The sequence below is a fragment of the Maylandia zebra genome, linkage group LG6 (assembly GCF_041146795.1).
Source record: "Maylandia zebra isolate NMK-2024a linkage group LG6, Mzebra_GT3a, whole genome shotgun sequence".
In the NCBI taxonomy this organism is placed as follows: domain Eukaryota; kingdom Metazoa; phylum Chordata; class Actinopteri; order Cichliformes; family Cichlidae; genus Maylandia; species Maylandia zebra.
Window position 1 is genome coordinate 15,911,011 of NC_135172.1, and position 12,294 is coordinate 15,923,304.

The 12,294-nt window shown below is 40.3% G+C and overlaps 1 protein-coding gene across 3 annotated transcripts in view; it reads right to left on the minus strand.

Moving 5' to 3' along the window:
- The window catches only part of LOC101472399 (protein sidekick-1), a 298,277-nt gene that overhangs the window by 90,346 nt on the left and 195,637 nt on the right, over positions 1-12,294 (minus strand). For all 3 annotated transcript variants that reach the window (XM_004568331.6, XM_076884757.1, XM_076884758.1), the window contains 3 exons: positions 8,526-8,628; positions 5,269-5,444; positions 1,092-1,175 (listed from right to left, as the gene is read on the minus strand). In XM_004568331.6, the coding sequence (XP_004568388.2) occupies positions 1,092-1,175; positions 5,269-5,444; positions 8,526-8,628 (363 nt within the window). The remainder of the gene's footprint in view (positions 1-1,091; positions 1,176-5,268; positions 5,445-8,525; positions 8,629-12,294) is intronic.

The following is a 12,294-nucleotide window of genomic DNA, read 5'->3' on the forward strand; positions in this document are numbered from 1 at the left end:
CCGAGCAGCCATACAGTGTGCACCGAACAGTTCCTCCTGTCTATATCCTGAAGCTTTTTCTGAGGTATTTGTTCTCAGTCTTTATTTATTCATAGCTTTATTTATACGACAGTTTATTCCTACAAATATAGTGGAATTTGACAATTATTAGCTGTCTGGTGGGAGTATTTTCTGGTTTATGAAGTCATAAAAAGAGATTTTTTAAATCCCTTTGGTAAAAAACTCTTTGACTCTCATATATCAACAAAATAAAACAACAACTTGGTTTATCCAGTGTTCAGATTTGAGGTCTGGAAAATTATGCAAATACACACATATTTAGAGACATAATGCATTATTAGCATATCCAAACATAACATTTCAGAAAGTAACACAACTATTGAGCTGGGGAAGTTTGATGGAACCAAGTTAAACATTAGTGAGTTAAAGAATAATTAAAACTCCGACGTGTGAGTATGCATCAGCTCTACGACTCATGTGGTGGCACGCACAAGCAGCCTGTGAGACTCAGCACACTTTAAGTGGCTGCTGGATCATTGAATGCATGTGGAATAGCCTCCCCTGACACTTTTCAGGAATTTAGAAACTTTATCAAAATAATTTTCATTGTTTGTTTTATTTCATTTTCACACAGCAGTAAAGGGGCAGGGGAGGTTTGATGAAGTGTGAATCTAGACAATGACTGAGACAATACTGAGTGTTGACTAACAAGACTGAGACTAACGCTATTATCGTTTTAAGGAGAGTGCCTAATGGAAGTGTTACATGTTCCATGTAATAATCTGAGTCACCCCAGTGAGAATGCTGGTCTTCATCTTCTCATTTCACACTTCAGTTTAAAATTCCACTATTTATTTCCTGTCTGTTTCTACTGCGCGTTGTTGTATTTTATCGACAAAGCAAGCTTTCCCTCGCAGACAGCTGGACGTCAGCTTCAAAGAAACAAAGTGACACCTAGCTTTTTGACCCAACTTCCATCATGGTTATTATAAACAGGTATAAAAATTAGCCCCCCCCCCCACCAAAAATAAGGCTTATTACAAACTTAGATTCTACAACTTTATACATACAACTATTTATCTCATGCATACCTGCAGCCAGGCATGGGATCTCCGCATTCCTGTCGAGCTCTCCAAAGATCTTACTTTTTGGCTGAGCGGTCAGAGAGGGCGGTTCTGCAAAGAAAAAAAAATTGTAATAACACCAAGTCATTAAACAGCTACTAACAAGCTCTCAATTTAGGCAAATAAATAAATAAAAGGCTGAAAATGAAAATGTAACAGACAAATTTACAGTTTGCTCACTCCAAGTATTTATTCCTTAATAGAGGAGACTTGTAATGGAGCACCGCAGAATAGAAATGGTTCCCCTCTTGGCACTGAGTAACTTAAGTGCCAGTGGAAGGCAGGATTTTGCTCTGTGAAATGGCTTCCATACACAGCCACAATAAAACACATTCGGGGAAGGTCCCAAGGGGCACAATCCTCCTCTTTCTTTCTTAAACAGTTCCATTTTGCTGCCAATGACTGCTCCATCCAAACATCTTCACCAGCACTGCTCTAAGTGCTGACAGCAGTGGTGAGAATAAACAAAAACCTTGAATGTAAATATATGCTTGCATATATATAATATTCTAATACATTTTACTTGCTATAAAAGAAGTTACCTACTGCTGCACAGACTCCATTCCTCAGTTTTTAAGCACTTGTTAATATTTACAAAGAGATGACAGCTGAGTCTGTGAGTCCACACAATGGTAGCAATTGTTCACCAGAGAATGACTGAGGAAAATGAAATGTCCAGTGTATGACTTAAATAATAAATGTGTATTTTGGCTTTTGCAACAATATACCTCTTATTGAAAAAGGAGAATTTTAATAAAAGTTTAATTTGTGTGCTTTTCCCCCCGATAGGTTTAAGGTAATAACATGCAAACAATAAGGTTTTTAAAACTCTGCTGTCCCTCTAAGACTATTGAAAATCCCCTTTTTATCCCACAATATTTTCTTTTCTTTGCATCGTATTTCCGTGGACTGCATTTTCACTTATTGCCATCACTACCATGCAGGAGTTCTGTAAACGTCAGGACTTTCCATCACGTGACACAAGTCCGTTTTTGTTTTTTACTTGATCTTTCAGTTGGCGCATGGTTACGTTTAGTCACCAGAACTACTTTTTTTATAAAAGATCACAGATCATGTTAAAGACCTTTTCACAACATTCACCATATTTTAGAACCCACGCGTCATCCTATTTTCTTTGTTACCACACTCCTAAAAAGAGAACACTTGATTTCACTGCATCTAATTCGGATGTTGCAGAGCCTTTATTGAGAGCACGCTGCATAAAAGCGCACTGCTGAATGGAAGCTGGCGAGTTAAAATGCAGTCCCAACCTGGAGTACATGTGTGGCTGAAAGTGAGACCACCCTCACATCTAAACAGCAGACTGAAGAGAAAACACAAAGTTCTTTTTAGTTCTTCCAGGCAACTTTTAAACCCACATATGTGCATCACCTATCTTTACTATGTACTGTGCAGTTTTGCCTGATTTTTGACAAAAGAAAGAGGAAAGCGTGCAGTGAAGAGCGAACGGGAAAACAAGAGATGAATAACAACCATATGGTGTGACGCTGATAACATAGCTGCATTATTCTCCTTCAGTCAGGTGAGTGCAAGAACCTAGATGCCAAAACACAACAAAACACATTTAAGAGTGTTTGGGTGGCTGGTTTTAGGGATTTGAGCTTTTGTGGATTCCCTGATGTCTGCCTGCAAAACAAAGACAGAAAACAACAGCAGATATATTGTTTTTTGCACCGCAAGTCGTTTGTACAGTATACAACACAAGGATGCAGTATCATACATATTCCGATTAGAGGATCGGGGCAGAAAAGAAATGAAATTGAATAATGAATGCCTTTGAGGCTGTCTCTTTCTTTCAAATAGACACATACACTATTCTGTTTAGGAATCCCTTTTATTGCATCAAGGTCTGTTGAGCCCATAGCAGAAAAAGAGGATCAGTACCAATGTATTCGTCAGTCACTTCTTTTCTGATACATATGAATGCATGCAGGCGGTTTCCCTGCCAGGCAGGCCTTAATGGTCCTGCCGGCCTAATGAGGAAAGATAACTAAGAAAAAGGAGTTTTTGGGGGGAAGACAAAGAAAAAGGATTATGAGGGGGCACAGAACGAGAATAAGTAGGGTATAAATATTCAGGCAGGTCTTCTGAATATTCTGTGGGCGTAGGTAGTCGGTGCTCTCTGCTTAGGTGCTCTTTCGCACAGACAATCACAGCAGAGTAAAAAGATGCTAAGAAACTAGAGGAGAGAAGTTTCGGCTCATCAATCACATGCTCCCTGCTCGCGTGTATGTTGTTTTCTATTACACGCACACACGCAGAAGACAGGAGTGGCTTGCTACAAGAGTGCTCTTGTTTGAGTGCTTTCAGCGTCCTCTTATTGATTCGTGACTCCAGGGAGAGGGGCTAATTGAGCTGCCGGGCAAACAGGCATATGTGGCCACGGTGCCATTTTGTGAATGTGTGTAAGCATGAAGTGCACACATGCATGTTTTTGTGAGAACACGTGGGTGAGTTTGTGTGTACATGAATCCAACAGCTGTTTGTGACTACAATGGACAATTTAATGGTGAATGTGGACAACAGATTCAGCTCGAGCAGTGCTGTAGCTGACAGTCACTGCCTCAGGTGCTCACAGTCCAGCTTCCAGGAGTGAAGTAAGAATAAATGGAGGAATAAACAGTGCCCGGAGCAACAAATGTACTAGGGAAGACAAGAGCGAGGCTAAAGCAGAAATTAATCACATGTTGAGGGCATTAGTGGACCTACCCAGGACAATCATGGATAATTTTGTTAGGCAGTGTGTGTACTTGTATTACTTATGTTATGAGGACATAAATGTCTTTACACAATAACACTGTGGGGACTCGCCTCCCTTTTTGGGGCAAAAGTCCCCTAAACATAGAGTTAGGCCTAAATATTCAGTTATTTAAGTTGTACTTTCGATATAATAAATAAGAGCTTAAGGTTCAATCTTCAGTTCAAGGGGCTGAACAAAAACATTGCGTTAACTGCGGAGAAACTACAGCAATTTTCATAAACAATCCCAGAGTTTCAGGCGCTCAAATGAACTAGACAAATTAACACATTCATAAATAAAATGAACATTTTCGACACTTTGTGGAGAATCTTTCACAGACAATGACTGTCTGGCGTGTGGAACTCATGGATATCAGCGAACAATGGGCAACCTTTGTGAGGATTATCCTGGCCTCTGCTGCATCCCTCTCTTCAGTGTTGTTTGTTCTCCCTGCCATTAGCCTTTTATCAGCAAAGTGAAATGCAGCTCAAGTGAGCTGAAATCAGTGCAAAATAATTTGCTTCCTGACCTAAAAACAAATAACGCTGGTTTGCTTTTACAGTATGCTGTGCCTCACTTTTCAAAGCACCGTCTAATACATATGAATGTAATCTCTACACAGTTCATCAGACTTCTAACATGTCTCAGTGACACTGGGAACATGCGTTCATGTGCATCACACAGATAATTTCACATGCTTCAAATTACAAAGTGGAAATTATTCTTCACCGTGGAAAGGATTCTGTAATCATCCACCACAGGCATCGTCTGTGGATGTCCGGTCATTTTACTTCAACAGTGTGTTTTTTTCTTCTAGGAATATACCGGACTGTTTGTGAAAATTTGGAAAGTCCTGCTGTTTCTGCTCTTTTGGATGGGTTTATTTTCTTTTTATGAATGGCCTGTCTCACTTACATTTAGAATTCATTATGGGTTCACAGAAAAAGCTTCCAAATGCAATGCAAAATCTCCTTACTAATATGACAAAATAATGCATTTCCATGAAGCATCTTTTGAGTCTAATTACACTTAAGCCCCTGAAAATAGGGGACTGTGTATAAAATTGTCATTATCCCTCAACAGTTAATGCAGTATTTCAGTTCAATCCTTGGAATTAAAGCTGAGTTTTCACACTAAATCAAATTTGTCAAATTCATCGACTGCAACCTGACTATGTCATTTACAAACAGCTTTAAAAAATGTCAAACATATATGGAACTAATGGTAAATAACACAATCAACTCAACCCAACTTGTTTTTCGATTTAGGATAAGTGACGAGGATATGAATGTAAGTCAGTGTAATGTCATTTGAAGTGAAATGATGGAAATCTGAATGCGAGTGTGTCTGTGGGTGACTAAGTGACTGCTTTTTTCTTCTTACCCATTACAGTGAGGTGCGCTTTTGTCTCCACGGGTTTGGCAGTGCTGTTGCTAAACGACGCTTCACAAACATATAAGCCTGTGTCAGAAGAGGTGGGGGCAGGAATAATGAGCCGTTGCCCACTGGAAAGCCGACGCCCATCACGCTTCCACGACACCAGAAGGCGGTCCACTGGTCTAAGAGGAGAAGAGAAAGGAGGAGAGGAGAGGAGAAAAAGAATGAGCAGAACTGGGTGGCAGAAGGCAATTACAACATATTAAATCCATCAGTTTATTTGTCAATGAGGCAGGAAATGAATGATGACAGTCTATATCAGAGCAGTCAGCTCTACTCAGCATGAAGGAGCTTCAGTCAGTTACTCTAAATGTTGGGAAAGGAAATGGGTTTTCATGTAAAATGAAATTTTGTTTTGGATAAACAACACGGGAAAAAAAAACATTCTTTTGTGCATGTGCATTTATGCAAGACACCAATGTAGCAGCATATTCTCAAGTCATAATAGTGCAGCTCATTTTTTCCCTTTTTCCAACAATATATTTCTTATCTTGTGCAGTGAACATGGACCCGATTTAGCATGACAACAGCTACTAATGTAATCAGCATCTGGAACTGTTCTTAAAATGCATTTTGCGAAGGACCGCTCAAAAGCTCAGGTAGGAGACAGGAAGCTATGAATTTCAACCAAAAAGTAGTGATGCGAATATAAACACAAATACTCATTAACAAAATCAGATGAAAAACCATAGCTGCATTTGAACAACAAGATAGATGATGTTAGTGTCCAGTTTCTTCACTGTAACATTCACAATTAGTACATTTTACAAGTAGTACAGCAGGAATCATGACACAAACAACAGGAGCAGAAATTAAAGAGACAACAACGACAACAAAACGATTCATAAGCAAAGCTGGGTGTAAAATACATCTGCAGAATACTTTATATTAGAGATCATTAGCATTACAATGTTAGTATTAATGTTTATTGGATTTTTCCAACATTTCTTTGCCTTTTTTATTCTACTAGCAGTCATACTGTTGGTGGCAGTAGATGACACTAACAAAGAACTTTATTAACAAGTCACAAAGCGAATGAAAAGAAGGCCAGTAAGTCAACCATGTTTGCATTCAATGCCTGGATGAATTTGAGACACAGTCTGAAGAGGTTAACGAACCAGAGGTTAACCAGAAGAACTTGTAGTATAGAGCAGCGGTCCCCAACCTTTTTTGCACCACGGACCGGTTCATGCCCGACAATATTTTCACGGACCGACCTTTAAGGTGTCGCGGATAAATACAACAAACTAAAACTAGTACTGGTACTGAAAAAAAGAAGATTTATTCATAACACACGTGAAAAGACCCAGGAAAACCGAGTTAACGATCAAAACGATAACAAAATAACGCTGAAAACCGATAAAAACCCTGAAAACCATACATTTCACACCTGAGCCTCTACTCTCGCGGCCCGGTACCAAACGACTCACGGACCGGTACCGGACCGAGGCCCGGGGGTTGGGGACCGCTGGTATAGAGAACAAATGTAGTGCTCGACCGACACATTTCGGCTCACAGCCTTCATCAGGGTCATCACGCATAATGGCTGCATCTGTTCAGATGACTTTTTTCTCCAAGTACCTTGGAAGTAAGTGAAGTTGTGCCAAAAACCTTTACTTGGTTTGAATTTGAGGTACACAAATCGCTTCTGCCATATGCAGTGACAGACTGTTTTGGACAGAAATCCACTCATTTGGTCGATGACATGGTCATATAAAACTCGTAGCAAAGTTTTTCTGGTGGAATCTGTTATTTTAGATGCCGTCCAAGTGTAAATAAAACACAACGAGCACTTTTTGTCAATCACATTCCAAATGTGAAGTGAAGACAAACCTGAATTTAAAGGCACCTAACCAGCAGATATGGAAAACATTTGAATATTTGCCGACTTGGTGGTTTCTGTCCCTTATAAAGAGTGAAAATCAGATTTTAAAACTCTTCCTATTAGGTCTGCTGGGACTGGGCTTCCAATCAGCTTCTAATCATTTCAGCACTTTAGCAGGACAGCGCTAGAACTCACTGATGATTAATGGAGGTGGATAGCCAATGCTTTTGGAATTTAGCACTACTTTAGATTTCATTGCTCAAACTCCTATTTCTCCCAGATATTGTATAGTATAGTTTCTCTCTTTCAGTTGTTTCCTGGGTACAAGTCTATCTCTCTGGTGTGAGAATTTCAGTGGGTACATCTCTGATAGCAGAAATAGTCACTAGGCTTTCTCTACGTTTTCAGAGCAGGCAATAAAACAAAATGAAGAAAACAAAAACCTCAAAACACACTTATTAGTGTTGAATTAAATATCACTTTTCTAATAGCTTATTAGACTGAGATGGTTCCTCTGCTGTTTTGTAAAAGCTACTGTAGCTACATTCCAGGTATCCATTATGTGTAATAGTCACTTGATTTTTTTATACCTTGAGTGCTACCCAGTGGTCAAGTGCCGGTCAAGTGCAGCAGAAAAACATTTAAAGGGGCTCTCACAAAAAAGAGCAGCCAGCCTAGGTCAGACTTAATAACAAAATCTGACAAAACCCTTGTATAAACAGAACAAAAGTAGGGAAAAAATATCACCTGTTGAGTCCAGAAAACTCATCATTCTGACTGGCTGTGCTCTTATCTGGTCATTATAGCCTCAGTGGCACTTTTCTTTTTTTCCTATTAATGTTGGACTCATAGGAAAACCTGCTTCTGAGTGAATATAACAGAAGATTATAATATAAGCATAAAAATACATTCTCATCACATATTCCAGGAGGAAAGTATGACTACCTAGATTCACTTAATAATTCTTTAAGCAATTTAAACTAACTGAATTGATGCTTTGCACTTAAAGAACTGACATAAATGATGTATTCCATGCCTATGAGTTCAGTGTTTGTATTGTAATACCTACTCTGAACTTCTTAAATACTGTCCCTGACAAATATTACCCATAATACAATACAATTAAAAAAAAGAAACTAATCAAAACTAAACTAAAATAATGGCTAGGATAATCAGTCGTTCAGGTAATTATTGTAAGCTGTGTGAGCTGGGTGACCCAATGTGAGTAATTTAAGTGAGAGGGGAACATTTGCTGAGCTACAAGTTTCCGAGGTGTCCTCTAAGTGACCTGGAAGAAAACAGTTTAGCAAAAGAAACCGTTCACCCTCTGCAGGCATGTTTGTATGTGCACGTCTGTATGCATGTATAAGGAGTTTACCTAGCATTAGCAATGCACTCCAGTATAGCTTCATTTCCAGCCACCACTGTTGTGTCTTTTGGACCAATCACGATAGCTGGAACCACTGGTTCTGACTCGGGATCTGCAACAGAAAGAGAAAAAAAAACGAGAGGCGGGTTAGCTCATAAACCGTAGACAGCAGCATGATCTCAAACACAGATCTCAATGGTCTTCCACATACGCACACCTCTACACTCTGACACTGTCCACTCAGTGTCGTACTATACCCAACTTTGTGTAGCAAACATGACTACACAAAGCTAGTCATCACAGTTTCCACAGTTTTAGTTCACATGATTGTGAAAACTAAGCACAGCCCACGATTCAGTAGTTTGCAGAACCACCAAGTAATAACTTTGTGTATGAGATTGTCAGTCTCTCACGTTACTCTGGAGGAATTTTCTGTGCCTGGCATCATTGTCCTGTTTGACGCAATTTTGTCTAAATTCAATGCAGTTTTGTTTACATTCTGTTAAAAAGCATAGTTTGCACTGGCTGAATCAATACAGAGAAAGCACAGATGCTGCATCGTCTGGATGAGCAGAAAGAGTGACTGCATCATACCCACTGCGCAACATCTCCAACTGGACAGTGTCTGCTCATAATGAAGACAGTAACAGAGATTGAATGAATGGCAATGAAATTTGAGGTGTGACAATATAGATGTGACTGAGAAAAGACTAAAAGTTCTGATAATACTTTCTTTCGGTTTCTAAACAACTGTGTCCTCTTATCTCAAACATATTTTCAGTCATACACACACAGTGTAACTCGCTCTTATAAACAACAGCGTTCTTTCTGTCTGAACCACACTATCCAGTATATAATGATGTATTGGAGATAGCATGGCAATGTGTCTGAGTTACAATTATACTTCTCAGAAAAAAGAAGTACACTAGTGTGAGTATATGAAGAATGATTTATTGCCCAAATGGTATGTGGGAGACTGTGGTGTACGTGCAAGATTATGATTTTGTGTGTGTGCGAGAAAGTATGATTTATGGCCTGAATGGCCTTTCATAAGAAGAGAATGCCTTAGAATTGTTATCAGTTTGAAAAGTATAACATTTGTTCAGAATATAGCAAAAAAACCAGACAAACAGAAAAACTTATGTCAGTGTTTTAAAGATTTTGTGAAGCCTATACGTTACTGTTATGGCTCTGTAAGAGTGTGTGTGTGTGTGTGTGTGTGTGTGTGTGTGTGTGTGTGTGTGTGTGTGTGTGTGTGTGTGTGTGTGTGTGTGTGTGTGTGTGTGTGAACTTCCCTTGGTTCCCAGTGCATCGACTATATAACTGATGAATATGTAGATTTTCAAAAGGGTGGGGGGTGCGGGGGGTAGTAGAGTGTAAATTAACAGACTAGTTCTGATAGGGGTTGGTCGGGGTAGAAGGAAAGGAGGGGGCATAGAGGGGAGGTGAGAAGCAGCTTTGATCTTCCCTTTGAAGGGAACGAGGAAAAGGTGGTAATTGACTCCCTGCTCTTTATTCCCCCCTCTCATTCTCCCTCTTCTCCTTTTTTTTTTTAAATCAGAGAGAAAGCGCTGAAAAGTCATATCCCGCTGTCACACGGACCTGTAATAAGACATGCGGTGGGAAGACAGGCGAGCGATGGCACAAACAGATACACACACACACACACACACACAGATACACACACACACTTGAGCGCCTTGACACCAACACTCAGTGAGTGGAGGCTGAGTCATTAATGTAGAAGATAAGTAAAGTGACACCAAAAGAAAGGTAGAATAGACAGATGGAAGCAATCGCGGAGGTCTCTATCACTCTTACTTTCTTCGTTGAACACATTGAAAGGTCTGGGCTCAGAAAAAAGAAGATGGCTTAACAGAAGTGGGTGGAAGACGCAAAGAGGCTGAGCGACGATGGGCAGGCCGAGGTAGAAGCAGATGGAACAAGGGTATAGTGTCCATTAGCTGTCCAGTGCAGGAAGATGGGGTCAGAGAGGGAGTAGTAACCATCAGCGGACCTTAACAGCAGCAACAAGGCCACAAGTAATGAATGGAAGGGGATGTGAACCCAACCTATTAACCTAGCCTGTGCGTCTGGGGGGAGCAGACCGACAAATCAGGACAGCAAGAACACTGGCATGGCAAGGGAGACAAAAACAAAAAACAAAAAGGGCTTTGAGGAGGGAGACCGGGTATATATGCAGATGGGGAAAAAGTGAGGGGGGACCGCAGATGGTCTTTTCCTTCCTGGAGTGACAGACACGATGGAAGAAATAGAGGGGGAAGCAAAATGCCATACGGTTGTGTGATCCTCGCTCTTCTCTTCTCTCTGTCAGCGTGTCTAACATGCTCTTTCTCTGGGGAAATCTCTTATCATTTCATCTCGTCTGGATCTCTTGTTCCCCACCGCCTATCCTCCCTCCCTTATTCCCTATCATCCTCTTATCTTTGCCTTTTAGTTGTTTAAACTGGGATTATTAAATTAATCTTCTTCAACTTAAACAAGGACAGATATTCAAACTGGCAGAGCGCATTATTATACATGCGCATTTAAGCTGTGGCAGCTAAAAGGCTCGCTCTAAAGATTCAACAAACAGAGTCCAGAAAGTTTAATCTAACTCTATTGGATTCCTCATTTAGCAAATGAGAAACACCATGTGGCAGAGGCAGGGAAAGCAGGAGTGATGGAGGGAGGGCTCGCAGGACGGGTTGCTGCAGAATGGAGCAATATCAGAACAACAACTTGGGGCTAAAAAGCTTCATTATAGAAAGAGGAATGATAAAAAAGAAGAGCTGTTGAAGCAAAAAAAACGAAAGAAAAAGCGGTAACAGAGAGGGAAAAAAACATAAATCTTGTGAGTTTCCTCCAAGTGTATGTGCACATGGTTCTGGGTATAATTTAGCACCAAAGAGGCATTGCAATGTTACAATGCTCTCGTCAGCGCAATCATTGCTGATTGACAGCAAAGTGCTGCTGAGGTGACACAGCTGTGCTAGGATTGGAAGTGTGTGTGTCAGATGGAAGCAGAAAAAAATCCTAAATTAAATCAAGGATCGGAAAGATATATATATATATATATAAAAAGAGGGCTAGTAAAAGGATCGGTGCGGCTTTAGGGCAAAAAAAAAGATAGCGACTGATAAATGGAGAATGAACGAGACAGGGAGAGAAAGATGAAAAGCTATTCTATCCTCAGATTACAATGTAATCCCTCTTTGAATGGATTCCCTCAGATTACAGCTTGTTCTTCTATTAAATCTGTCAGTCACTGCAAACTCCCAACAGTGTCGGTGAGTCAGCTGGGATATATATATGAGTGTGTGTGTGTGTGTGTTTGCGCGTATTTGTGAGCATGATCTTTCTATGACTGGAGATCTGTACGCTTTAAGCCTTTCAGACAAATCTCTGCAGAGACCTCGAGTGCAGGGAGGGATTGGTTGAGGACTGAGCACACACATCTCTCTTTACGTACACACACGTGCAAAAATCCACACAGGAGGAAGCTGGTATTAGCTGGCTGTGTATTAATAGAGTTGTCAGATACGTGTCTGCATGGTTCACAGCCAACTAACACATATCACACTTTGAGTACACACACAAGTGAGGCAAAAAAGTTTGAGAAAAAATAGTGCGATGTCGAAAGAGGAAGCACGAATTTGGAGGGAGAAATGAAATGGAGGGACAGTGGAAATGAGAGGTTAAAAAAAAAAAAATGTATTTTGTAGGATACACAGAGAGGAGAAGGTGATCATTTGCTGATCTCCCTGGGGAATGCTGC